At 39.4% G+C, this 25928-nt stretch overlaps 1 protein-coding gene across 2 annotated transcripts in view; it reads right to left on the bottom strand.

The window, feature by feature from the left end:
* Positions 1-25928, bottom strand: part of AGK (acylglycerol kinase) — a 100636-nt gene that overhangs the window by 34115 nt on the left and 40593 nt on the right. For both annotated transcript variants that reach the window (XM_019959198.2, XM_070788273.1), the window contains exons 5-9: positions 20505-20580; positions 15569-15661; positions 13944-13976; positions 12475-12569; positions 7722-7791 (exon numbers count right to left, since the gene is read on the bottom strand). In XM_019959198.2, the coding sequence (XP_019814757.2) occupies positions 7722-7791; positions 12475-12569; positions 13944-13976; positions 15569-15661; positions 20505-20580 (367 nt within the window). The remainder of the gene's footprint in view (positions 1-7721; positions 7792-12474; positions 12570-13943; positions 13977-15568; positions 15662-20504; positions 20581-25928) is intronic.

Genomic DNA, 25928 nt, shown 5'->3' with positions numbered 1-25928 from the left:
CTCTGGACAATAGGAAAGGAGTGTGAAGAGTCTAGAGAAGCAGATGGGTACAGAGCCTTCAGGATTAGAAGAGGTCTGAGGTGCAGTAGCGAAGAGACTGGTCCCAGTTAGAGAACACATGAGTTCAGCAAAAACAAGCAAGGTCAAATGGACAGAGTGGAAGCCAACAGACAAAGAATCACTGTATCTTAGGTCAGTGAAGGTCTGGCTGATAGGTTATGAAATAGAGAGGTCACAAAACAAGAATGGATACAGAAAGATGGTGCAGAGCCAGATCTTAGCAGCAGAGGAGACATGCTGCACCAAGTCAGAGGCTCCCCTGGACAGAGTGACTCCCTGCATGGAATGGCCTTGTGCTCTGCAGAGGAAAGTAACTAACTGGAGAGCCGGCTGGAACAGAACAGTGAAAAGAAAACAATCCTGGTCAACCAGACAGCTGCCCAATATAGGAATCTTAGGGATTTTAGATGAAGAAAAAGAAGCAAGGCAAAGAAAATGAAAGTGGCTCAGTCATGTCCGACTACACAGTCCATGGAATTCTCCAGGCCAGAATATTTCCCAACCCAGGGATCGGACCCAGGGTCTCCTTCTCCAGGGGATCTTCCCACAACCCAGGGATCAAACCTAGGTCTCCCGCATTGCGGGCGGATTCTTTACCAGCTGAACCGTAAGGGAAGCCCAAGAATACTGGAGTAGGTAGCCTATCCGTTCTCCAGCAGATCTTCCCTATCCAGGGATCAAACTGGGGCTCTCTTGCATTGCAGGTGGATTTTTTTTTTTTTTTTTTTTTACCAACTGAGCTATCAGGGAAGCCCAGGGTAGAAGGAGCTCTAAAGCAGCCCTAAGCATCATCATATGAGAAGGATCTGCACTGGGGCTTTCACAGAAAGGAGCCATGTGATGAGCCAGGAATGACAGAGTGGGGAAGGGTGGGGAGCTTCTCACTGCCTGCCCCACCCTCCTCATTTGGTTCTGGGTTGGCAGAGTCTGAGTGAAACCGAAAGACCAAAAATAAAGAACCAGAAAGAATTTCATAAATCTTTCCCGTAGTTACTTTAAAGTCAAGTTCAAGGCACTGTAGATACCTATGTGGGACAGGAAAACAGTGATCCCCCCTGGACAAAGCACTGAAGGAAAAAGCAATGGCCCATAAGACAGAGAATCCTTATTTTGTCTCCAGCACAGCTAGTCTATGATCAGATAACCCTTTATTCCTTAATCTGTCCCATGAAGACACTAATACACGTCTTGCCTCTCTCAGAGTTAGAGGACCTAAGGAGATGCGAACTCACACTCCACAATGAAAATATAAAGCACTGTTAGAGCTTCTAAGGGCCATTTTTTAATCTTTGGAGAATCTTCCATTATATGTTTAACTGTGTTTCAGTTTGTTTTTTAAAAGAAGAGGAATCTGGTATCAGGCTTCATCTATAATGCTTTCCAGCATATTTTGAAAGCAATTTCCAGAAATAAAGAAAAAAGAAAAAGACAAATTCCGCCTAGCTGGGTGCCTCAGAAACCACAGTAGGGGCTACTGTACTTTGTTTTCTAGGAATTGATTTTAAAAGTTTTCTGCTTCCCGGGGTGTGTTACCAATATAAAGAGGCTGTGGTAAATTTGACTCTGGTTTTATCAATTCACAGAATTGGTATATTTGAAAGAAAAAGATAAAGGAGACGAGATATTGAAATGCAAGCACAGTCAAGAATTTCCAGTTAAATCCTAATTATTTTAGAATGTACAACTTCTCACACATAAAAGAGAAGCAGTAACTCACTCAGTTATTAAGAGATCTACCCTGATGCATTCCTTTGATAGTAACAATATTTTAGAATAATATCTTCATAGATGCTGATCTGTAGTTTCCTTTTCTAGCCTAACATTTCTCTCAGTACCTTTTGTGAAAACAATTAAGCTTTATTAGATGCTGAAGAATCAATTGCAACTTAAATCACTCTTACCCTGACCAGCAAGGTCACAGTGGAGAGTGCAGATGTCACTGCATAAAGAACAAGGAAAATAAAAGGAAAACAGACTGCAACCTCACGGGCTCATCAACTGTAACAAGCACATAACAAACGCTATAGAACAAGAGTGCCTTTTAGGGCTGAAGCTTGGAATCGTGACACAGCGTGGAGCCTTCCACAGAGACTTGGAAACCTGCATGAATATAAAATGTGCATAACCTTTAGAGGACAACCTGAATGTAGCTGGTACATTTTTAAGGCCAAATCTGAGTAAAGTATGAGGGATTCACTGTTTACAGGATTATTTGGCGGGGGGTGGGGGGATGGGGAGAAATACAGATGACAAAGGAACAGATACTTAACTGCTATCAAGCGAGAGTATCTTTTCAATTTCCAGGAATTGAACCCTTTTTAGAAGATTCTGATCAAGAACCTACAATAGCTGTTGGGGCTTCTTCCCTCCAAACTTTCACCTTTGGTAAGATGTCAAACCAAAAAACTTTTTGTATGTGCAATGAACACCATTTTTACCTCGCACTCAGCTTCACCATGCCAACATTTCCTTGTATTAGCTTTATCTGTGTACAAGAAACTGCAGACTTCATGACATTTCACTCAAAAAATTTCAGCATGTGTCTCCTAAGAAAAAGGATGTACCCAGACATAACCATAACACCATGGCACCATATATCATCCATATTAAAATATCGCTGGTATCTTTTATACCTGACACTATTTTTTCTTTTTCTAATCCAAGATCTCATATCTTAATTATGATATTTCTTTAGTTTTCCTTAACTGCTCAAGATTAAATCTTCTAAAAGAAGATTTCATGACACTGATATTTTTGAAGAAGCCAAATCAGTGGTTGCTTCTAGAATGTCCTACAACTTGGATTTGATTGTTTTCTCAAGATTAGAGTCAGTTACATTAAGATTAATGTTTTAGGCAAGACACTACATAGGTGATGCTGTGTCCTTCTCAATGTATCATATCAGGAGGCAGACGATGTTCATCTGTCCCATTACTGGTGATGCTGTTTGATCACTTGGATAAGGTGGTGTATGCTAGATCTCTCTATGATAAAGGTGTTTTTTCCCTTTGTAATGATTAAGTACAGTAATCTGGCATAATATTTGTTTCTCAACAACCTTCTATTCAATGTGTGCAGCATCCACTGATGATCTCTGCTTGAATTACTTCGTTAGTGACTGCCAAACGGTAATTCTCTAACTCTGTCATAACTTACACAATTTGGTGATTCTTCTGTAATATGACTGTAGCTTCAGGATTGATCATTTTTATTTAATGTATTATAATCCACTAGCATTACTCTTTTTGATGTTCAAACTGCCCCAAAAGTGGTTAGTAGGATACCATCGAAATAGCTGATAAAAGGAGAGAAACAAAAGGCAAAAGAAAGAAGGCAAGACACACCCATCTGAATGCAGAGTTCCAAAGAACAGCCAAGGAGTGGTAAGAAAGCCTTCCTCAGCGATCAACGCAAAGAAATAAGAGGAAAACAATAAAATGAGAAAGACTAGAGATCTCTTCAAGAAAATCAGAGATACCAAGGGAACATTTCATGCAAAGATGGGCACAATAAAGGACAGAAATGGTATGGACCTAACAGAAGCAGAAGATATTAAGAAGAGGTGGCAAGAATACACAGAAGAACTGTACAAAAAAGATCTTCACGACCCAGATAATCACGATGGTGTGATCACTCACCTAGAGTCAGACATCCTAGAGTATGAAGTCAACTGGGCCTTAGGAAACATCACTACAAACAAAGCTAGTGGAGGTGATGGAATTCCAGCTGAGCTATTCCAAATCCTAAAAGATGATGCTGTTAAAGTACTACACTCAATATGCCAGCAAAGCCACTGCTGTTTTCCAAATTTGGCCACAGCAGTGGCCACAGGAAAAGGTCAGTTTTCATTCCAATCCAAAAGAAAGGCAATACCAAAGAATGTTCAAATTACCACACAACTGCACTCATCTCACACACTAGCAAAGTAATGCTAAAAATTCTCCAAGCTAGGCTTCAACTGTACATGAACCAAGAACTTCAAGAGGTTCAAGCTGGATTTAGAAAAGGTAGAGGAACCAGAGATCAAATTGCCAATATCCACTGAATCACAGAAAAAGCAAAGAGAATTCCAGAAAAACATCTATTTCTGCTTCACTGACTATACTAAAGCCTTTGACTGTGTGAATCACAACAAACTGTGGAAAATTCTTAAAGAGATGGGAATATCAGACCATCTTACCTGGGAATCCTGCATGCAGGTCAAGAAGCAACAATTAGAACTAAACATGGAACAGCAGACTGGTTCTGAATTGAGGAAGGAGTACGTCAAGGCTGTATACTGTCACCCTGCTTATTTAATGTAGATGCAGAGTAATGCCGGGTTGGATGAAGCACAAGCTGGAATCAAGATTGCTGGGAGAAATATCAAGAACCTCAGATATACAGATGACACCACCCTTATGGCAGAAAGTGAAGAGGAGCTAAAGAGCCTCTTGATGAAAGTGAAAGAGAGTGAAAAAGCTGGCTTAAATCTCAACATTCAAAAAACAAAGATCATGGCATCCAGTCCCATCACTTCATGGCCAATAGATAGGGCAACAATGGAAACAGTGACAGAGTTTATTTTCTTGGGCTCAAAAATCACTGCAGATGGTGTCTGCAGCCATGAAATTAAAATACACTTGCTCCTTGGAAGAAAACTTTGACAAACCTCAGCAGCATATTAAAAAGCAGAGATATTACAATTATTAATATGTAATACAGATATTACATATTACCTTTGCCGACAAAGGTCCATACAGTCAAAGCTGTGATTTTTCCAGTAGTTATATATGGATGCAAGATTTGGACCATAATGAAGGCTGAGCACAGAAGAATTGACACTTTTGAACTGTGGTGCTGGAGAAGACTCTTGAGAGTCTTGAACTCTCAAGACCCTTAAAATGCAAGATCAAACCAGTCAGTCCTAAAGGAAATCATTCCTATATACTCATTGAAAGGACTGATGCTGAAGCTCCAATACTTTGGCCACCTGATCAGATCAGATCAGTCGCTCAGTCGTGTCCGACTCTTTGCAACCCCATGAATTGCAGCACGCCAGGCCTCCCTGTCCATCACCAACTCCCAGAATTCACTCAGACTCACATCCATCGAGTCAGTGATGCCATCCAGCCATCTCATCCTCTGTCGTCCCCTTCTCCTGCCCCCAATCCCTCCCAGCATCAGAGTCTTTTCCAATGAGTCAACTCTTCCCATGAGGTGGCCAAAGTACTGGAGTTTCAGCTTTAGCATCATTCCTTCCAAAGAAATCCCAGGGCTGATCTCCTTCAGAATGGACTGGTTGGATCTCCTTGCAGTCCAAGGGACTCTCAAGAGTCTTCTCCAACACCACAGTTCAAAAGCATCAATTCTTCAGCGCTCAGCCTTCTTCACAGTCCAACTTTCACATCTGTATATAACCACAGGAAAAACCATAACTTTCCTTCCAAGAAGTAAGCATCTTTTAATTTCATGGCTGCAATCACCATCTGCAGTGATTATGGAGCCCAGAAAAATGAAGTCAGCCACTGTTTCCACTGTTTCCCCATCTATTTGCCATGAAGTGGTGGGACCAGATGCCATGATCTTCGTTTTCTGAATGTTGAGCTTTAAGCCAACTTTTTCACTCTCCTCTTTCACTTTCATCAAGAGGCTTTTTAGTTCCTCTTCACTTTCTGCCATAAGGGTGGTGTCATCTGCATATCTGAGGTTATTGATATTTCTCCCAGCAATCTTGATTCCAGTTTGTGTTTCTTCCAATCCAGCGTTTCTCATGATGTACTCTGCATATAAGTTAAATAAACAGGGTGACAATATACAGCCTTGACGTACTCCTTTTCCTATTTGGAACCAGTCTGTTGTTCCATGTCCAGTTCTCACTGTTGCTTCCTGACCTGCATACAAATTTCTCAAGAGGCAGATCAGGTGGTCTGGTATTCCCATCTCTTTCAGAATTTTCCACAGTTTATTGTGATCCACACAGTCAAAGGCTTTGGCATAGTCAATAAAGCAGAAATAGATGTTTTTCTGGAACTCTCTTGCTTTTTCCATGATCCAGCAGATGTTGGCAATTTGATCTCTGGTTCCTCTGCCTTTTCTAAAACCAGCTTGAACATCAGGAAGTTCACGGTTCACATATTGCTGAAGCCTGGCTTGGAGAATTTTGAGCATTACTTTACTAGAGTGTGAGATGAGTGCAATTGTGCAGTAGTTTGAGCATTCTTTGGCATTGCCTTTCATGATGAGCCAACTCATTGGAAAAGACCCTGATGCTGAGAAAGACTGAAGGCAGGAGGAGAAGGGGACGACAGTGGACAAACTGGTTGGGTGGCATCACCAACTCAATGGACGTGAGTTTGAGCAAGCTCTGGGACATAGTGAAGGACCGGGAAGCCTAGCGTTCGGCAGTCCAGGGGTTTGCAAAGAGTCAGACACGACTGAGTGACTGAACAACAATGAAGGACAGCATCAGGCTGGCTCCCGTGTCATTTCAGTGTTGTCCCCATTCTTTTTTGAGCAGTTCTTTGCCTTGTTCTTGCCCTGCCACTGAAAGACATCTCTGCACAGAGTGCTGCTAAGTTTTATTAGGGCATGCACTTAAGAGACCAAAATCTGGGCGCCAGGTATGCTCACTGCTGCTTGTTGTCACTGTCTCAAGCCCCTTCAGTGGGCAGAGCCAGCAAATGTATTTCTAGAATAATTCATGAGTTTACCTACAAATCACTAAGAAAATGTTAGGCCACCCAAAAGAAGACATAGGAAGCAACAGAGAACATTGTTCCCACCCTAAAGCTGAGAAAAAGCCTGATAATCTACAGAATCATAATTTTTCTTAAGCTCTTCAGAGAGCTGAGAATACAAGAAAACAAAATAACCTAAATTCCCAACAGAAGGCCCTCCAGAGGAGAGACAGGCCACGAGAAGGGTTCTGCCCATGGCAGAACATGAGATTAAGAGGCAGCCACTATACAAACACCAACGATGAAACCAGGTGCTGTCCCACATGCTTTTATTCGCTCTTCTGGTACTCAAAACAACTGTATAAGATAAAAAAATTACTTGTGGGTCAAACATAATCAACAGAGGAACTAAAAATCATGATACAACTATATTGAGAGGCAATATAGAGGACTTCTGATACGTAAGAGAGGCCAAGAGATAAGGCCTAAAACTGATAAACTGAACTGTGTGTGCATGCTCAGTCGCTCTACCGTGTCTGACTCTTCGTGATCCCGTGGACCATAGCCCACCGGGCTTCTCTGTCCATCAATTTTTGCAGGCAAGAATACTGGAGTGGGTTGCCATTTCCTTCTCCAGGGGATCTTGCCAGCATAGGGATTGAACCCGTGTCTCTGGATCGGCAGGCAGGTTCTTTACCACCGCACCACCTGGGACGCCTCCTACACCAATTTCACGGGAAAATGGTTATGATGCAAATTTCAAGTTTTGTGGGGGGTTTTTAAACTGCAATTTTAAAAAGTAGCATCATAGGTATACTAATTAGTGGTAACAGCTAGAATAACCAGGTAAAATTATTTTCTATGTGGAGTTATACTTCAGATAGGAAAGGGTAAGATGAGGAATTGGTTTCATTCTAACATTATTTGAACTATTACATTTTATTTTTTTAAATATGTATTAGCTTGTCATTTTTTCTAACTCTGATGAGAAGACCTCCTTACCTTTATCTGTAAGACATCAAGTGGAACCGTCTCTCCTTTCACAATGGCAAGTGTAGCATCTGTAATATGTCTAAAAGGTAACAAGAAGGAAATTATTACGTTGTGAAGAATAAGCAGCAGTACCCCCAAGACACACACACCCACGTATACACACACTCACCACCCCCAAAACCATTCCTGCCCAGAGTACCAACAGATGAATCAGGAAAAAGACATATCCCTTCGAAATACCCCCAAGAAAACAGAATGAAGGAGTATAAAAGAATTGCTGATACACATAGAGTGGAAGGCTCTGATACAGACTCAAAAAGAAGGCTTCAGCAAAGAGAAGTTTATAGGAAGCACTGATCATTTATTTACTTCACACTTACTGAGGGTCTGCATTGTGTCCAACTCTTATCATTGGAAATTATGATAAATAAATAACATCTTTCATTCATTGTAACAAAGTCAAGCACTTCAAAAACCATACAGCTTTTTACTCTAATAATCTGAAGGATAACTAAAGGACAGGACTGGGCCTCCCTGGTTGGCTCAGTGGTAATGAATCCGCCTGCCAGCGCAGGAGACATGAATTCGATCCCCTGATTCAGGAAGATTCCAAATGCTGCAGAGCAACTAAGCCCATGTGCCCCAAATACCAAGCCTGTGCTCTAGAGCCAGGGAGCCGCAACTGCTGAGCTCGAGTGCCGCAAGTACTACAGCCCGTGTGCCCTGGAGCCCGTGTGCCCTGGAGCCCGTGCTGCACAAGAGAAGTCACCACGATGAGAAGTCCACATACCGCAACTAGAGAGCAGCCCCTACTTGCCCCAATTAGAGAGAAGTCCACATAGCAACAGAGACCCAGCACAGCCATAAATAAAAATAAACAATAACATTATTTTAAAAAAGAAAAAAAAGCAACTACGTATCTCTGGTGTGGGGATTACATTCAAAAAAAGAAAAAAATAATAAAGGCCAAGATTCGTTGAAGTTATTTTAGAAAAATATAATACATCCTCAAAATATACACATTAGTGCTTGGATAACTTTCTGGGTTCCCTAGTAAGCAAGCTGAAACTTAATAAACAACCTCATTTACTTTCTCAAATTTCTCTTTATCCCATTTTCGCCTCCAAGACAGATGCTATGTGGGAAGCAGGTAGAAGTCTAGAAAATGAGATTCAATTTAGGAGAAAGCAAGATGCATGATCACCGGTTCAGATTAATTCGATATAAATATATTAATTTCAAAGGAAGTTATCAGAAAGAATCCTAAAGTTCCGTGCTTGCTCTGAGTGGTACCTAGCACATTAAGAGGTTTAAGAAGTGCTTTTGAGAGGCTGACCTTTAAAAAATGTTCTGACTGAAAAATGCCTTTCCATAGTAATTTTTTTCAAAATTGCTTGGCAGAAGATGGTTAACATGCAACCTTAAATTTGTCATCCTCTGGCAATAATTGAAAGTTCTAAATAAAGCTGCCCTGTAGCATGGAACAGCTATTTTTTAGGCTTATTTATCGGCAACATTCCGAATTCAAAATTCCTTTTTCTTCTGTAGTAATTATGGTACAACAAATCTTGACAGCAATGCAAAAAGCAAAGCCTTGTTCTTTTAAATAGCCTCAGGCACCTGCCATGTTAAGAGGGTCTACAAAATTCTGAACCCAGGGCAGACCGACTTAATTACCTAAGAGCCCTGAGGCATGCTTATAAATTAAGTTTTAAAAATCTTCAAATTATAAATAGAAGCAGCAACAACATTAGTTTAACTACAGGGAAAATCAGCTCTCAAGACACTGAGGGCTATCTAAGGACTTGAGGGCGGGCGCCCAGCACAGACCCTGGCTTTGGATAGGTGAGGGATTCTCCCAGGAATGCCGTCTGCCTCTGCATTGCTGACATATTCGGTAACGCTGGCAAGCAGTTCGAATAATCTACACTGACAGGCGGAAAGAACAGCTATCACAAGTGATCAAGACCCGAACCAGACAGGATTTGTCTCTGACAAGCAAAAACGTTTAACTCACTGGGTGTCATATTTATTGTCCCTCCGAAATTCTAAACCAGGGGAAAATATACAGCAAAATGAAATGCCACGTTCGGCTGCAGGAAGACTGGTAAAGGACTGGATAGATGAAGACTTGAGGCATGAGGGACATTTTAATAAAGACCTGATATTAGTGTATGTCTACATTTATGCCTAATCTGTGATATATGGACCAAGGCTTTTATCTAAAACAAAGAACTGAATTGTTAAAAGATATAGGATGACTCCTAAAATTAAACAGCAATAATAAATCCATAAAACCAGTCAATTCAAAATCCGCAAGCAGAACTGGACAGCCACACGCAGAAGAATGAAACTGCACCACTAGCTTACACCAGACGCAAAGATAAACTCAAAATGGTTTAAAGACCTGAATGTAGTAAGACCTGAAACCATAAAACTCCTAAAAGAAAAGAGGGTAAGCTTCTTGACGTAAGACTTGGTGATGATTTCTGAATCTGAAACCAAAAGCAACAAAAGCAAAAATAAAAAAGTGGGACTACATCATACTAAAAACCTTCTGGAGAGCAAAGGAAACCAGCAACAAAATGAAAAGGCAACCTGAGGAATGGGAGGAAATATTTGCAAGTCATATATTTGCTAAGTGGTTAATATCCAAAACATATAAATATCTCATACAACAGAGGAAAAAAAAATCCACTTGAAAAATGACCAGATGATTGGAGCAGACATTTTTCCAAAGAAGACATACAGATGGCCACATGTACATGAAAAGATGGCCCGGAAGCATGAAACTTCAGGGAAAAGCAAATTGAAACACATAGAGATATCCCCTCATACCCGTGAGAACAGCTATTATCAAAAAGATAAGAAATAACAAGTGTTATGGAGGATGTGGAGAAAAGGGAACCCTTGTTCACTGTTGGTGGGAATGTTAAATTGATACAGCCACTGTGGAAAACAGTATGGAGATTCCTCAAAGAGTTAAAAATAGAACTACGATACAATTCAGCAAGGCCACTTCTAGCTATTTATCCAAAGAAAACAAAAGCACTAACTCTCAAGATATATGCACCATATTTGTTGCAGCATTATTTACAATAGCTAAGATATGGAAACAAGCCAAGTGCCCACTGACAGGTGAATGGATAGAGAATATGTGATACATGTATATGTTCGTGCACACACACAGTATTCAGCAATAAAAAAGAATAAAATTATGCCATTTGCAACAGCATGGATGAACTGGAGGGTGCTACGCTAAGTGAAGTTAAGTCAGACAGAGAAAGACAAATACTATATGATCTCACTTACATGTGGGTGGCATCTAATGACACGGAACAGATTGGTGTTTGTCAGAGGTGGGGTGAGAGAGGCGGGCAAAACAGGTGAAGGGGGTCAAAAGTTACAAAATAAGTAAGTTGTGGGGACGGAAGGTATAGCGTGGCAACTAATGCTAATACTGTGCTGTATGTCTGAAAGTTTTAAAGAGAGCATATCTTAAAAGCTCCCCTTGTAAGGGAAAAAATTCTGTAACTACTGTCGGGTGGCAGATGTCAACTACACTTACTGTGGTGATATACACATATTGAATCATTGTGTGGTACATCTGAGACGAATATATTGTTTTATGTCCATTACACTTTAAAAGAAAAATCCCAAAGCAGAAACAAAAAAATAATCCAAAACAGAAAATCACTTGCATATTGTTATTGTCATTGATTCGGAAGGTTATAAACAGAAATGCCTTGAGAATATTTCAGTTCATTCATTCAACAAACACTATTTATTAACCTCTCCAATGTGTCACAAAGCCTTAATGATCAGGCATTTAAAAAGGATAACCAACAAGGACCTACTGAATAGCACAGGGAACTCTGAGCAATGTTATGTGACAGCCTGGACAGGGGGTAGTTTGGAGGAGAAGAGATACATGTATATGCATGGCTAAGTCCCCTCACTGTTCACCTGAAATTATTAACAACATTGTTAATTGGCTATATCCTAATACAAAACAAAAAGTTTAAAAAATAAACAAAGATCAGGCAACTGACAATAAGAACCTGATAAGGATGTGTCCAAGATTCTATTTCTAATCAAAGTCACAACTCAAATTCAAGATTCCCATCTTCTTGAAAGACTCAATTTTTGTTTACATAATGCTTTCAAAAGAAAAGTGCAATGGTAACAATTTGCCTGACTCCTGAAGACAGTGGTAGACTCACAGCAATTTAATTTAGATGTCAGGGCTGCACTGCTTTCTGTCTACTCTCTCTGTACTGCCTTCTACTTTAGGCGTTCACTAAAGGAGGTAACTATATTTGGTTGTTTTAGCTCCTTATATTATCAAGGTAATGGAGCCAAGGCTGCTGGCTCGGTCTCCACGGGGGATTTGCTATTTGTCATCATGCATACTTAACGCAAACAAATGAGCACTGCGAATCTGTCTTCACCAGAGGATCTTACAGCACAAAGGCACAGAAACAGTACGCCTGGATCAGCAAAGCTAACTTCATAAGAAAAAAAGGACATCAGTATTCATTGCCATACCTCACCTGGGGACTTAATATTAGATCACCAGGGTCCCACCACCCAACAGAGAAACTTCCCAATCAACCGAATGCTTGAACTCTGATCTCCTCCTCTTAATGATCTGAAGTTTCAGGCTAGCAAAACTCAAAAAGAAAACTGTATCACACATGCGGATCTGCCATTCCCAGGCTCTCTCACCCACAAATGCTACCATCCCACACTGACAACCTACTGGACTTTGTTTCCACTTTCGGCAAAGAGTGTCTGACTCAAACTACTGGTCTGGCCCAGTGGGATGAATCCGATGGGAATCTTACTGAAGGTAGCCTGGGGGGAAGAAAATGAGAGGGAAGTTTTATTGTTATGGTCAGAAAATGAGATTGAACAAAGAGGCACAGACGTGTCCATAAAACAAAGTAAGTGACCCTGGCCCTGCCTCCCTGTCTTCCTTCCCACGGCCCTAGACCAGCCATCATGCAATACTGAGGAAGCAGTTTCTAGAACAAGGCAGTTCATGAAAACAACAAAACTTCAAATTTGGAAGAAATACTTGAATATTCACTAATACCAATGGGTTGAAAGAAATTTGGTTAAGAAAATGAGTGTCTTGGATATTACGTAACTGCATGACTGTGACAGAGTATATTACGTTGCCACACTATTTGACAAAGTTGCAGATAAAATTCAATTTAAAAAGTCTAACATTGGTATAGTGACTGAGGACAGGTGAAACTGCCTTGTAAACTATTGCAAGTATAACCAAGGCTAAGAGAAAATGCAAGGTCAAATAGCAGAAGAATGGCATCGCAGAGGACTTAATTAAATGCTACAAATACTAATAGATACTGTAAGGTTCTAAAGACTATTTTGAGCTCAATCTATTATTACTCAGGGACTGTGAAGGATCTTCTTCCTTGTGGTTACTTTCTTTTTTCTTGTTGTATTTCTTATTTAAAATACTTTAAGTTATTGTAGAAAAGTGGATAAAATAATCTCACAACACCCATGTAACTAAGACTCAGATTTGGCAAATATTACATTTTGCCATATTTACTTCAGAGTTTTAAGAGAGAACTTGATGCAGATGCAGTTCAACTCCCTTCTCACCCTCTTCCTCTTTCCCTTCCCCCAAAGGAAACCAGCCATCCATCATCATAGACTTGGTACAATTCCTTTCCATCCACGTTATTATCCTTTGACTACACAGTTGATGCTTCCATCAACAGTATCTTTGTTCTCTGAATTTTAAAACTTTGGAGAAATGCATAACATGCTTTGGCAACCTGACTTTTTTATTGAATATTTTTTAGATTTACCACGTAGATGTTTGTAAGTCTAGTTCATTCATTTTAACTGTTGTGTGGCTTCCAAAATATGAATATATCACGGTTTATTAATGAAAGAATCCTTTGAGAAAAAGATTTTATAAGGAAATTTTATAGTTTAAACAACTCTTGGTTAAAAAAAAAAAAAACAACATTGGATATTCTAGATTCCCAAAGCAGGAAAAGTCCGCCACGGGTTAATAAAAGTGTTCTATGACAGGCAGATTTTACTTTCTAAAATCCAAGGAAGCAAAACTTGTTCCCACCTTAAAACATGAAATAGGGAGGAAAGTAGGGAGGGAGTGAGGAAGGGAGGAATAAAGAAAGAGGAGTAAAGTAAAAGTCAAAATGCAATTATTCTTATTTTAAAGCTCACCTCATCTTCTCTTCGAAGAACTCCAGTAATAACCTAAAAATGTTTAAAAAAAATTATTATAAACACCTTGTAGTTCCTTTATCATAAAATAATTGGATTCAATTTTCATGGACCACAAACTTGTTCCTGTTTTCTTCCTAGAAACTATGTCAAAAGATGTATTGGTTCTTAAAACACAAACCATTCTCCAATAAGATCAGAGCTAAATTAGGTTTTATTCTTCACCTGGGATCAATAGGACTATAAAGACTAAGATAAAATAATTATGAAACCTCCACATTATATTAGCAAAATTATGTTTTAAGTTCGATAAGATGGGTCACTCAGAAGCCTGCTCTCAATAAAAGTTTCTTATCGATGAATACAAAGACAAGGGGAATTGTGTTCCCTCTATAAAAAGACATTTTTAATTTTAATTTTTATATAATTTACTTTTCACTTATAAACTATAACGCACAAGTCTTGTAAAAACTGTAAAAAATACCTGAAGAAAAAATACTTCCTCATTAACCCACCAGACATCATTAGTGAGTTGTTTACATTCTGTTACATTTCTCTCCAATTCCTTTTTTTTTTAATCAGGGCATAGTTTTATGACTAGATTATACCAGATACACAATTTGGTTATCTTTCTTAAAAACATTTTGTGAAGTCAAGGCCGACGCCAATCTTCTCCGCCATCTCCTGCCGCCCTGAACTTTGGGATGAAATGGGGCTCTGCTGTGGCCCACTTCATTCTTTGCTGGCATGCTATCTGTTTTCTTCACACTTCATTAAAAAGCCATAAAAACAATTACAAGATCATTAGCACAGCCTTTTTAAAGAAGCAGCTTACTAAGGCTCACATGGTTGCTAAATTAAACACAGGACAATGCCCTGCCTGCTGGGAGCTCTTGACCCACAAACACCAGGAAACCAGAGGCAGAGGCAAAAGGCAAGAAATGAGGTCCGGAGGCAGCGTCTACACAGGCCGGGCGACTGGGAGGGAGGGGCCCTGCACGGGGCTCTTCAGGGGCTTCCAACACACAATGAAGGGCCTGGTCTACTGCCCTGGAAGAGAAGAGCACTCCCAGGGCAATATGCTTACTGTCCCAGGCAAGCAATATGGAAAAGGGACTGCAGAACAAAGGCAGGACACACACTGGAACATGGAACCTCTGCCTCTAAAGGCACCATTGGGAGGTAACACTGCCTAGGATGGAAATGATGTGAGAATGGACACAGGCCTTCTTTTAAAAAGGGAATCACTATTTAAGTTTTACAAGAAACCTTCCCATAATTGAAACTACAATTCCATAATAAATAGGGCTACTGCAGAAGAGTCGTTAAAATGTAAAAAGCATTTCACACCCAGCACCATTCTGTACCGTTTTATTCCACTTTATCTACCTTCAATTTGATAGAACAAAAACCTTTCTATGTGCTGGGTTCAGAATTTATACAAAACAATGAAATAAAAGGAAAAATGTAATGCTATGCTTGCTTCACAGAGAAAACAATCCTAGAAAGAATGGATTACCAAGAAATCATTTCCTTAAACGATAATCACTTTATGCCCCCGCTCTAAGATCTCACTTCTATTTTCCTCATTTTCAAAATGGCTCCAGACAGAAAAGTGGCCATACCTCTTGCAAAGTCCCGTCACCTCCAGCAACAATGATCACATCTGTGTTTTCCATCAGTTCCAGGAGTTTCTTGGCCTGGCCCTCATAATCTGTCTGCAATACAAAGAAAGCCTTTGGTAAATGTATCATCCCTAGAGCTGCAAGGCCAAAGGTCTAAACATGTAGAAGTTTCTTTACAGTTTTACACTGAATCTTTTCTTAAATTCATAATTGATGCATATGAAAAACTAAATATCTGCTAAAGCAACTAGTTATGGTTTTTATAGTTTTATATGTTTAGAGCTGGAAGGGACCTCAGAAACCATCTAGTCAGCTCCTTGCTTTAAAAATAAAATTCACACTCAAACTGATGTGTCTCAGTTACAGTTAGCCAATCAGGGGACTCATTTTCAGTCCAGTGCAGATTTTACTATTCATTTATCCAATGACTTTCATCTGAAAGCAAGAAGTCAAATGTATACGCAAATAAGGAGAAACAGATATAATGAAAAGAGCACAGATTTGAGAGCCCAAGAGACCCAGATTAAACCCCAACTCTATTTTTAGCTGAGTGGCTTTAAACCCTCAAGATCTTAATTTCCTTATCAATGAAATCATGTGTACTAGAAGAAAGGGTAAGAGATTTCTCGTGCAAAGCAAACAGTAAGGTACCTGTTCTTAACTGGTACTGTGTAAATAACGGCTTCCCCAGTGGCTCAGCTGGTAAAGAACCCGCCTGCCAACGCAACAGACGCAGATTCAATCTCTGGGTCGGGAGGATCTCCTGAAGAAGGAAATGGCAATCTGCTCCAGTATTCCTGCCTGGAAAATTCCATGGATAGAGGAGCCTGGTGGGCTACAGTCCATGGGGTTGCATAGAGTTGGACACGACAGAGCGACTAAAACCAAATACTGGATTTTAATAGATGTAAAGGTAATGCAATTAATAATAAGGAAACAATATCTCCTGTGGACATTTTACTAGCCAAACTAATAGGCAAAAATTAAGAGACTTGAGGTTTCAGATGGGCTAAAGCACCCAGCCATAGTCAACACAGAAAAGAAAATGAAGTCCCTACACTAACATCCTCTCATCTCATGAAGTACGGTTCTACTTCTATCCTGAAAAACTCAAAGACTGGCTTTGTAGTTATACATTTGCAAACACATCTTTTTTCACACTTAACAGCTTATTAGAAAGGATTTAGATGAACAAATGAAGAGGTACCCGGGGCAAACTGTGTGGAGAGGGGCATCCCATGCCCTCTGGTACACCACTTCTCAGATCTCCACAGGTTCACCAGCCCTGAAGCTCTCTGAACCCTGTCCCTTCGGATTTTTATGTTGGTTTCATTACATACCCATGGTTGATTAAATTGTTGCCCTCTAGTGGTTGAGCTCAATCAATCCAAATATTTCATTAAAAAAAAAAAATAATATATGTTGATCCTAATTTAAAAGGAGGCTTTGTAAACATCCCGAAATAGGTGACCACTGGTAATCTGCAAGGGTTCTCCAAGAACAAGGCTCTCAGACTATTCTCATCTTTGACAGATTACTAGATAAGAAGATATGGGAATCCAAACAGACATTCTATCTGGTCCTCAGCAAGGCACCTGGCAAGCTATTTGATAATATCCTTGGGAACAAGGTGGAGATAAATGGGAACAATACTCTGGGATACAAATGGGTGAACTGATTACCAAGTGAACATCTATGCTCTAAGTAACATGCCCCCAGGGGAGGAACATCAAATTGTAGGCAGATTCCTGATGACATTTTTTTAGGGCTCTCCATTCAGCCTTTTCCTGCATAACACTTGATCAACAAGGAGAGGAAAGGTCATTTACTGAATATATAAGTGACACAAACCTGACAATTTTGCCCTTCCTGACTTCTCCAACCTCATCCTCTCTGCCTGTCTCTCCTTGCTCATCCTCCTCTAACTACACTGGCCTTCTAACTCTTCCTCAAACACCCACAAATACTCTGAAGAGCCTCTGAACGTGCAGCATGCTGGCCCTGGATCCTCTCCCTCGCCCACCTGCATGACTCACATTTCCTCCAGGTCTCTTTCAAAGGGCATCTTATAAGACCAGCCTTCTTTGGCTTCCTGGACTAAACTAACACCCCCATTACTTTTCTTATCCTTCTTGACTTTTCCTCTTGGCACTCACCACCACCTGACAAATCTTAAGTTTTTTTATATACGTTTATCATGTGCATCCCTTCTTTTCCCACTTTAGAATTTCTCTGAGGGCAGACAGGGAAAATGTTTTGTTCAGACTGTATCCTCAATACCTAGAACAGAGTTTACTTTATAGGAGGTGCTGTGGTTGTTTAGTTGCTAAGTAGTGTCTGACTCTTTGTGACCCCATGGACTGCAGCCCACGAGGTTCTTCTGTCCATGGGATCTCCCAGGCAAGAATACTGGAGTGGGTTGCCATTCTCTTTTCCAGGGGATCTTCCCGACCCACGGATCAAACCCACATCTGATGAGTTGGCACGTGGATTCTTTACCACTGGGCCACCTGGGGTACTCAAATATTTGCAAGAAAAAGTGAAAAATAGGAATGAGTACAGGAATGAAAGAACCAAAATTTCAAAAGACACTGACATATTTAACAGACCATAATTTAAAAGAGTACATTAATACGGATGATATATTTGAGGCTCTAACCTTAAGAGGAAAATTCTAAATGCACCAAAGAGAAAGGAGAAAGAGTGGCCTAAGGATGCAAAAAACTCAAATTTTATACCTTTCATAAAAATTAACTCAAAATGGATCACAGATCTAAATGCAAATAAAAAACTATAAAATCGCTAGAAAATAACATAGTTGAGGATCTAGATGATCCTGGGTTTGGTGATGAGTCTTTAAATAAATCATCAAAAGCAACCCTAAAAGAAAAAATTGGTAAGTTGGACTTTCTTAAAATTAAAAAGATAAGTAAAAATTATACCCGGCAAAAACTAACCAAAGTAAGCTAGTATGGTTAACTAATAACCCTAAATAAAATAGACCACACTAAAAGGCAGCATTAATGCTAAAGGGTTATGCATTATGACGGGTTCAAAATGCAAGAAAATTGAAATAATTTGAAATGTGAATCATCTACTGACATAGTCTTAAAATATAAAAGAGCAAAAGTGGATAAAACTACATTGAGAAATAGACAAATCTATCCAGTGGGATATTTCTAACACCTCTTTCTGAATAATCTATAGTTAAAACAGAAGAAAACAGTAAGGACATTATAAGTTTTGAACTACACAATTAACAGACTTGACTTACTGGGCATATATAGAACATGGTACCCAATAACTGATACACGTTCTTTTCAGGCATACATAAAACATTTATGAAAACAAACCACATGGCGAGGCCATAAAACAAATTTCAACCAACCTTAAAATACTGGAATTATATACACTACATTCTTTGACTATAGCACAATTAAATCAGAAATCATTAACAGAAAGATGGGGAAAAGTTTTAGATTTGAAAATTTTAAAACATGACTAACTCACAGGTCAAATAAAAATCATGATGAAAATTAGAAAATATTTAGAACTGAATGATAATGAAAATATATCAAAACTTCTAGGATGTAGCTGAAGCACCAAACACTAGGAAAGAAGGGTGAAAATTAATGAAATGAATATTCAAGTTAAAATGTCAGAACAGCAGAAGCAGAAAAAAAAAAATCCAAAGAAAGGAGAATGAAGGAAACAGTGAAACAAACAAACAAAGGGATCAACAGGCCAAAAAATGGTTCTTGGCAAGATTAAATTGACACAGCCCTCACATGACTGGGAGGCAAAAAAAAGATGGTATGGATAAACAATAAAACAATATTGAGCATGCCAATGATTTATTTCATATGGTACAGAAATTTAAAAGAAGATTTTATGAACAACGTGATGCCTATTAATTTGAAAACTTAAGACGAAATGCAGAAATTCCTTTAAAATTTTTAACCTTACTAATACTAATGGAACATCTTGATGTACTTCTACAGGCACTAAAGAAACTTAATACACACATACAAAAAAATTTCCCTTCAAAGAAAGCTCCAGTCAGGCCCAGGTGGTTCTACTTTTGAGTTCAACCAAACATTCCAGGGATAAATAGTATCAGTCTTAAATGACCATTCTCAGCTCTCTTATACTAGAGTCTGCAGTATACATTACAGGTGCTAAAATAAGCGCCAGTGTTCCCCTCTCTCCCACCCCTGGAGGCAGACAACTGGAAGACCCTGTCTCAGACAAGGTGCGATTCAGCACTGCATGGTCAATTGGACTAAATGCCCATCCAACCTCTAAGATTCAATGAAAGTGTCTAATATTAAAAATCAGTAAACCACAGACTTAAAAACAGGTGACACAGTGATTTTTACCAAATACATACACCTATATACACACCATACACAAAGCACTTAAAGTCAACAAAGTGGGGCCTTGAGGCATCTTCTGAAGTACACATTCCCTCTCATTTATTTCTGACCCCCTTTCTTCATATCCAAATCTTGAAAATTCTAAAGCTTTACCACTTAAAATTCCTCACCAGAGGTAATTCCTTATCAGAAAGAAAATGTTTACCTGTCTGCCAAGAAATTAATTACTCAAACTTGAAGTTTTTTGTTTTTTTAAAGAGTCAGAAGAATTCTTACAGCTATAACAACTTTTCATCTTCTAAGAGACAAGAGTTCCAAGTCCTATCTTTCAGAGGAAAGGAACCAGGTTCATGGCTCCATTTAATCCTATTCTGAAAATGAAAAGCTGAGAGTGGTTGGGAAAAACAATATAATTGTATTAATTATCAGAAGAAGAACACAACGTTGATTATTCTGTTCTTACCTCCTTACGTGATAAACGATTTCTGCTAAGAAGTAAAGAGAACAGGATATAAGGAGGGGTGGCTTGGATAAAATTAACACTCTAGAGCAATTCTCACCTTAACGATAGTAACATCCATGCCAGATAAGTGTAAAATCGGGGCAGCATTTTTTTCAAATAGAGTCCTGGCTTTGCTGTAAACAAAGGAAAAAATACAAATATTTTAACAGGAGTGCTCAGGAGGGAAAATAAAAAGCCCAACTATCTTCTCTAGAATAGGACGAGGAACAGCCTAGCGCACAAAGGCTTCCTCTATTTGTTCAACCCAGGAAGCTAATGATGAGTAATGAATGGGTTTCTCTGGGTAGAAACACAAACTCTCTCACTCTAGAGCCCCCAGGAGCTTGCCCGTATCCATATGGGATGCTTACAGTTCACATTCTAGCTCCCCCAGGGGAAAGTGTACACTAGATATGGCTCCAGTCTAGCAACAACGTCTGATTCAGTCAACAAGCACTACCGACCTTCTACTGTGTGCTAGACACATAGGAGCGGGACAAACAAGAGGACAAGGCAGACAAACAAACGTGTGATTCAGGTAAAATGTAACAAGCCCTCAAGGGACTTCTTATAGTCCACTGGTGGACTGAGAATGTATTTAACATTTTTCATGTGGTCTGAGAGAACAGATTGAACCAAAGAGAGTATTGCTTAATTCTGACTCAGTGAACACAACCTTTGAAGGAAAGAGACATCATTTTTAACAATTTCAAATACTAGGAGTATCTCCATTTCTTGAGTTTTACCCCTGTAGTGAAATCCCTGGAGAAAGAGCAAAATTCTTTTCCATGGAGGCAGAATTTCTGCTGGGAAAGGGAGAAGTTCTAAATTACCTAATCTTACTATGGGATATTTGGTAGCTTGTCTAAAACTCCAAGGGGCCTCCCTGGTGGCTCAGCTGGTACAGAATCTACCTGCAATGCAGGAGACCTGGGTTCCATCCCTGGGTTGGGAAGATCTCCTGGAGAAGGGAAAGGCTATCCACTCCAGTATTCTGGCCTGGAGAATTCCCTGGACTGTATAGTTCATGGGGTAGCAAAGAGCCGGTCACAACGGAGAGACTCTCACTGTCACTTTCTAAAACTCCCAGTCATGTGCTTCTCAGGGTAGCCCTGGCACATGGTCCACACCTCTCACAGGGACTTTTACCTTCTATGATGAATAGTGGTTCCCAAGACAGTCTTCAGGACTAGACTGGAAGCCTTGCAAAAACACACACCTAACCTTATTAGTCCTTGAGTCCTATGGCCTTTAGCATTATGAGTGGTATACTTAGAAGGTTATTCAGTAAGCACCTGGTACATTAATGCACTTATGAATGAATGAATAATCCATTCCAAATGTAGACAGGTATATTGTGAGGAAAAGGAAATGAGACAATTGTGGTATCCGATAACAACAGAAATAAAACTCTCTTAGGAGAGTTTGTGTGTTTTAAAAGTATCATACACATCATTCTAGTAGTGACCCTTGTCCAATTCAGGTCAAGATTCAAAAACAAGAGCCTAGAAATCAAGGGATACAGAAGCTGCAGAAAGTTCCCAATCACAGAGTCTCAAGGTTGAATAAATGTTAAACATACCAATCAGCTGACGTCTTTTACTCAAATATTTTCAACTATCGTATCACAAAACAGAAACAAAAACTATTACTTTCAAAACAATCAACACCAAACATCTTTTACTTTCACACTTACCCAGTCCTCTATCAAAAAGATTATTTTTCTTATCAGTGAGGCATGCTTTGAATTTCTTAAGAATATTTTATACTAGAAAGAGATGCAAAAGTAGTGAATGAGGAACATGCAAAGTTATGCACAGACCAAATTCAACGTTCTTTAAAAAGAAGTAACTACCACATGGAATACAAAACATAAAACGTTTCTGATTATGAACGAAAACAGAAATTGAGAAACTTGAGCAAATTTTCACAACAGACAAAAGAATAGCTTGAGCCAAGGGCCCACCTAGGCAGGTAATAAGCAAATGAAACAAACCGATCCTCCCACTTCTACGGCTCCACTTCTACGGCTCCGAATGCTTATTAGAATGAATGGGAAAGGCTAAATGGAAACTCCTCCTTCCCAAATCACCATTTCTGGGGCTTAGACCAACAATAAAAGGCTGAGCTGGTGATACTGTAAACACTCCTTCTTGCAGGACTGCTTTCATTAACAGGCTAGTAAGAAAGGTCAGGTGGAAGTGGATCAGATCTGTCTCTGGGAGGCAGGACTCTGGCGAAGTCTCAAGTGGCTGTATTAATCACTTATAACACACCTGTGGGCTCCTCTGAGCTAGCTTAGGAAATAACATTTGCAAAAGTACAATGAGGTATCACCTCACACACAGTCAAATGGCATCATCAAAAAAATCTACAAACAATAAATTCTGGAGAGTGTGTGGAGAGAAGGGAACCCTCTTACACTGTTGGTGGGGATGCAAATTGGTTCAGCCACCATGGAGAACAGTATGGAGGTTCCTTAAAAAACTGAAAACAGAGCTACCATATGATACAGTAATCCCACACCTGGGCATAACATATATTCGAAAAAGATGCAAACTCTAATTTGAAAGGATACATACATGCACCCTAATGTTCACAGCAGCACAATTTACAATAGCTAAAACCTGGAAGCAACCAAAGTGTCCATCGATAGATGAATGGATAAAGATGTGGTGTGTACACACACACATATGCAGGCACACACAGGCATACACACACACACACACACACACACACACACACACACACACACACACACACACACACACACACACACACAGTGGAATATTACTCAGCCATAAAAAAGAATGAAATGTTGTCATCTGCAACAACATGGATGGACCTAGAGATCATCACACTAAGTGAAATAAGTCAGAAAGAACGAGAAAAATTTTATATAATATTACTTACATGTGGCATGTAAAAAAAAATTATTTTAAAAACAGAAATAAACTCACAAACATAGAAAATAAACTTATGGCTACCAAAGTGGGGAGGGATAAATTAGGAGTATGGGATTAACAGATACACACACTATTATATATAAATTAGATAAACAAAGAAGATTTACCAGTTAATTGTTTTTTTTTTTTTTTTGCCAAGCAGCACGTGGGATCTTAGTTCCCTGACCAGGGATTGAAACCGAGCCTCCTGCATTGGAAGTATGGCATCTTAATCACTGGACGGCCAAGGAAGTCCCAACAAAGATTTACTGTATAGCACAAGGAACTATATTCAATGTATTATAATAATCAATAATGGAAAAGGATCTGAAAAAATATATATGTATATATAACTGAATCATTCTGCTGTACATCTGAACCTAACACAATACTGTAACTCAACTATAATTTAAAAAAAAGAAAAAAATATCTGAACATTTGGGCCTTTATTCACATATTTATGTGATGCCACAGGTACAGACAATCTCGAAGATGAAAGTGAAGACATTTTTTTTCCTTCTAATGTTCCATATAAAAGATTGAAAAACAAGTGTTACCAGTACGAAATGTATTATTTATTATATAATTAAGGGTGAGATAGCACCAGAGTCAAATAAAAACTTTCTATACTACAGCAATTTCCAGGTTCCTGCACACACAAAAAATAATTACTCCTTAATGTATTATGTATTAATGCTAAACACAGTTATCTTATTTCCTAAAGCTCTAATGTAGTTTTAAACCAGTACTACATAATGAAATAGCTACATGATAAATTATAAATTATGTGTCAGGGCAAAGCCAAGATGACAAAAATAGTACAATTAAGTAGCAAAAGCGATTTCAGAGTGACTGCTTCCTAGAAGCATGCAGGATTCACCTTGTCAAAGCGGACCATGACTTTAGAAAGATTTTCCTTACTCTCGTCTGCAGATAAAGGTATCATATTTTTCAACAAGAACTTCACCTTTAAAATCACAAATACATTTCCATGTAAAAGTGTAAGCAGAACCTAAAACTGCTTTTAAAAGAAGTGTCATTGTTTAAAAATGCAAATATCTCTTAGATGTAAAAATTCAAAATGACTGATTATAGCTTAAACAATTGCCATATAGATCATCAGAATTGGCAAGTTACTAACTTACTAGGTCTCTAGAGGAATAGGACCTGGAACAGTTACATTAGTTCGGACAGAAGGAGAGGTCCAAGGGTGGAGAGTCAAGTAAAGAACCTTTTGAACTCAGCCTACAGGTCAGTAAGGGCTTCCCCGGTGGCTCAGTGGGTAAAGAACCCGTCTGCCAATGTAGAAGATGCAGGGATCAACCCAGGGATCAAACCCTGCCAGTGTAGAAGACGCAGGAGACTTGAGTTCGATCCCTGGGTCGGGAAGATCCCTGTAGGAGGAAATGGCAACCCAGTCCAGTATCCACACCTGAAAAATCCCATGGACAGAGGATCCTGGTGGGCTACAGTCCATGGGGTTGCAAAGAGTTGGACACGACAGAGTGACTAACACTACAGGTCCGTAACAACAAGGACAGCAGCTTATATTTCTTTAATCGAATGGTAACTATGAAATGGAAGGAATGCAAAAGACTTTAGAGGCGTTATCTCATTTAATCCTGAAGGATTACATGGTAATTTTTATAAGGTATGTGCCATTATTTTACCATTTTACAGATGTGTATAAATTGAGGAGTTAAGAAGCTAAAAAGCAACACCCACAGCATCACAGAGCAGAAGAGAGGAAACAGACCTGATCCTCCAGACTCAAACTCACACCCAGTTCCCTGCCGGCTTCTCCCAAAAGCCAACAGTGACTATTTAGCTATCTTGGGTATTTTGATTGTGTTCTGTTAGAACCGTTGTTGGTATTTTTGTTTAGTGCTGGTTTAAACAAGAATGAGGGAAGTCCCTGGTGGTCCAGTGGATAAGAATCCACCTTGCAGTGCCGGGGAAAGTGAAAGTGAAAGTCGCTCAGTTGTGTCCGACTCTTTGCGACCCCATGGACGACACAGCCCATGGAATTCTCCAGCCCAGAATACTGAAGTAATGCTGGGGACGCAGGTTCAATCCCTGGTTGGGGAACTAAGATCCCACATGCCACAACTAAGACCCTATGCAGCCAAGCAAATAAATATATATAAGTAAATATTACACAAGAACGGTCATAAGGGCTTATGCTAAGTATGTTTAGGGCAGCAGGAAGTGGCTGCAACAAAGGTGGGCAAATATGATTCAATTAGGTAGAGCAATGAAGTCGATTTAGGCAGTCCATAGTAAGTATCTCAAACTGCTAAATTCAAAAGAAATAAGGCAGGGCTAGTCCTCACATCTGTGAACCCACACTCACCACCTCCCTAGAAAAGATGAGAGAAACTTATTTCAGAACTCCTGCTTTTCCTTCCAGACAACGTCTAACGTACCACTTAAGAGCCGCTCCCAACTATGCTTTTTCTTGTTCTCATTATCTTAATGCCATTTGACTTTGACCTTACAGAATCCAATCTAATACATATTAATTAATTTTCTGATTC

The sequence above is a fragment of the Bos indicus genome, chromosome 4 (assembly GCF_029378745.1).
Source record: "Bos indicus isolate NIAB-ARS_2022 breed Sahiwal x Tharparkar chromosome 4, NIAB-ARS_B.indTharparkar_mat_pri_1.0, whole genome shotgun sequence".
In the NCBI taxonomy this organism is placed as follows: domain Eukaryota; kingdom Metazoa; phylum Chordata; class Mammalia; order Artiodactyla; family Bovidae; genus Bos; species Bos indicus.
Note: the sequence above shows the minus strand (reverse complement) of the source record. Positions and strands in the feature narration are given on the sequence as shown.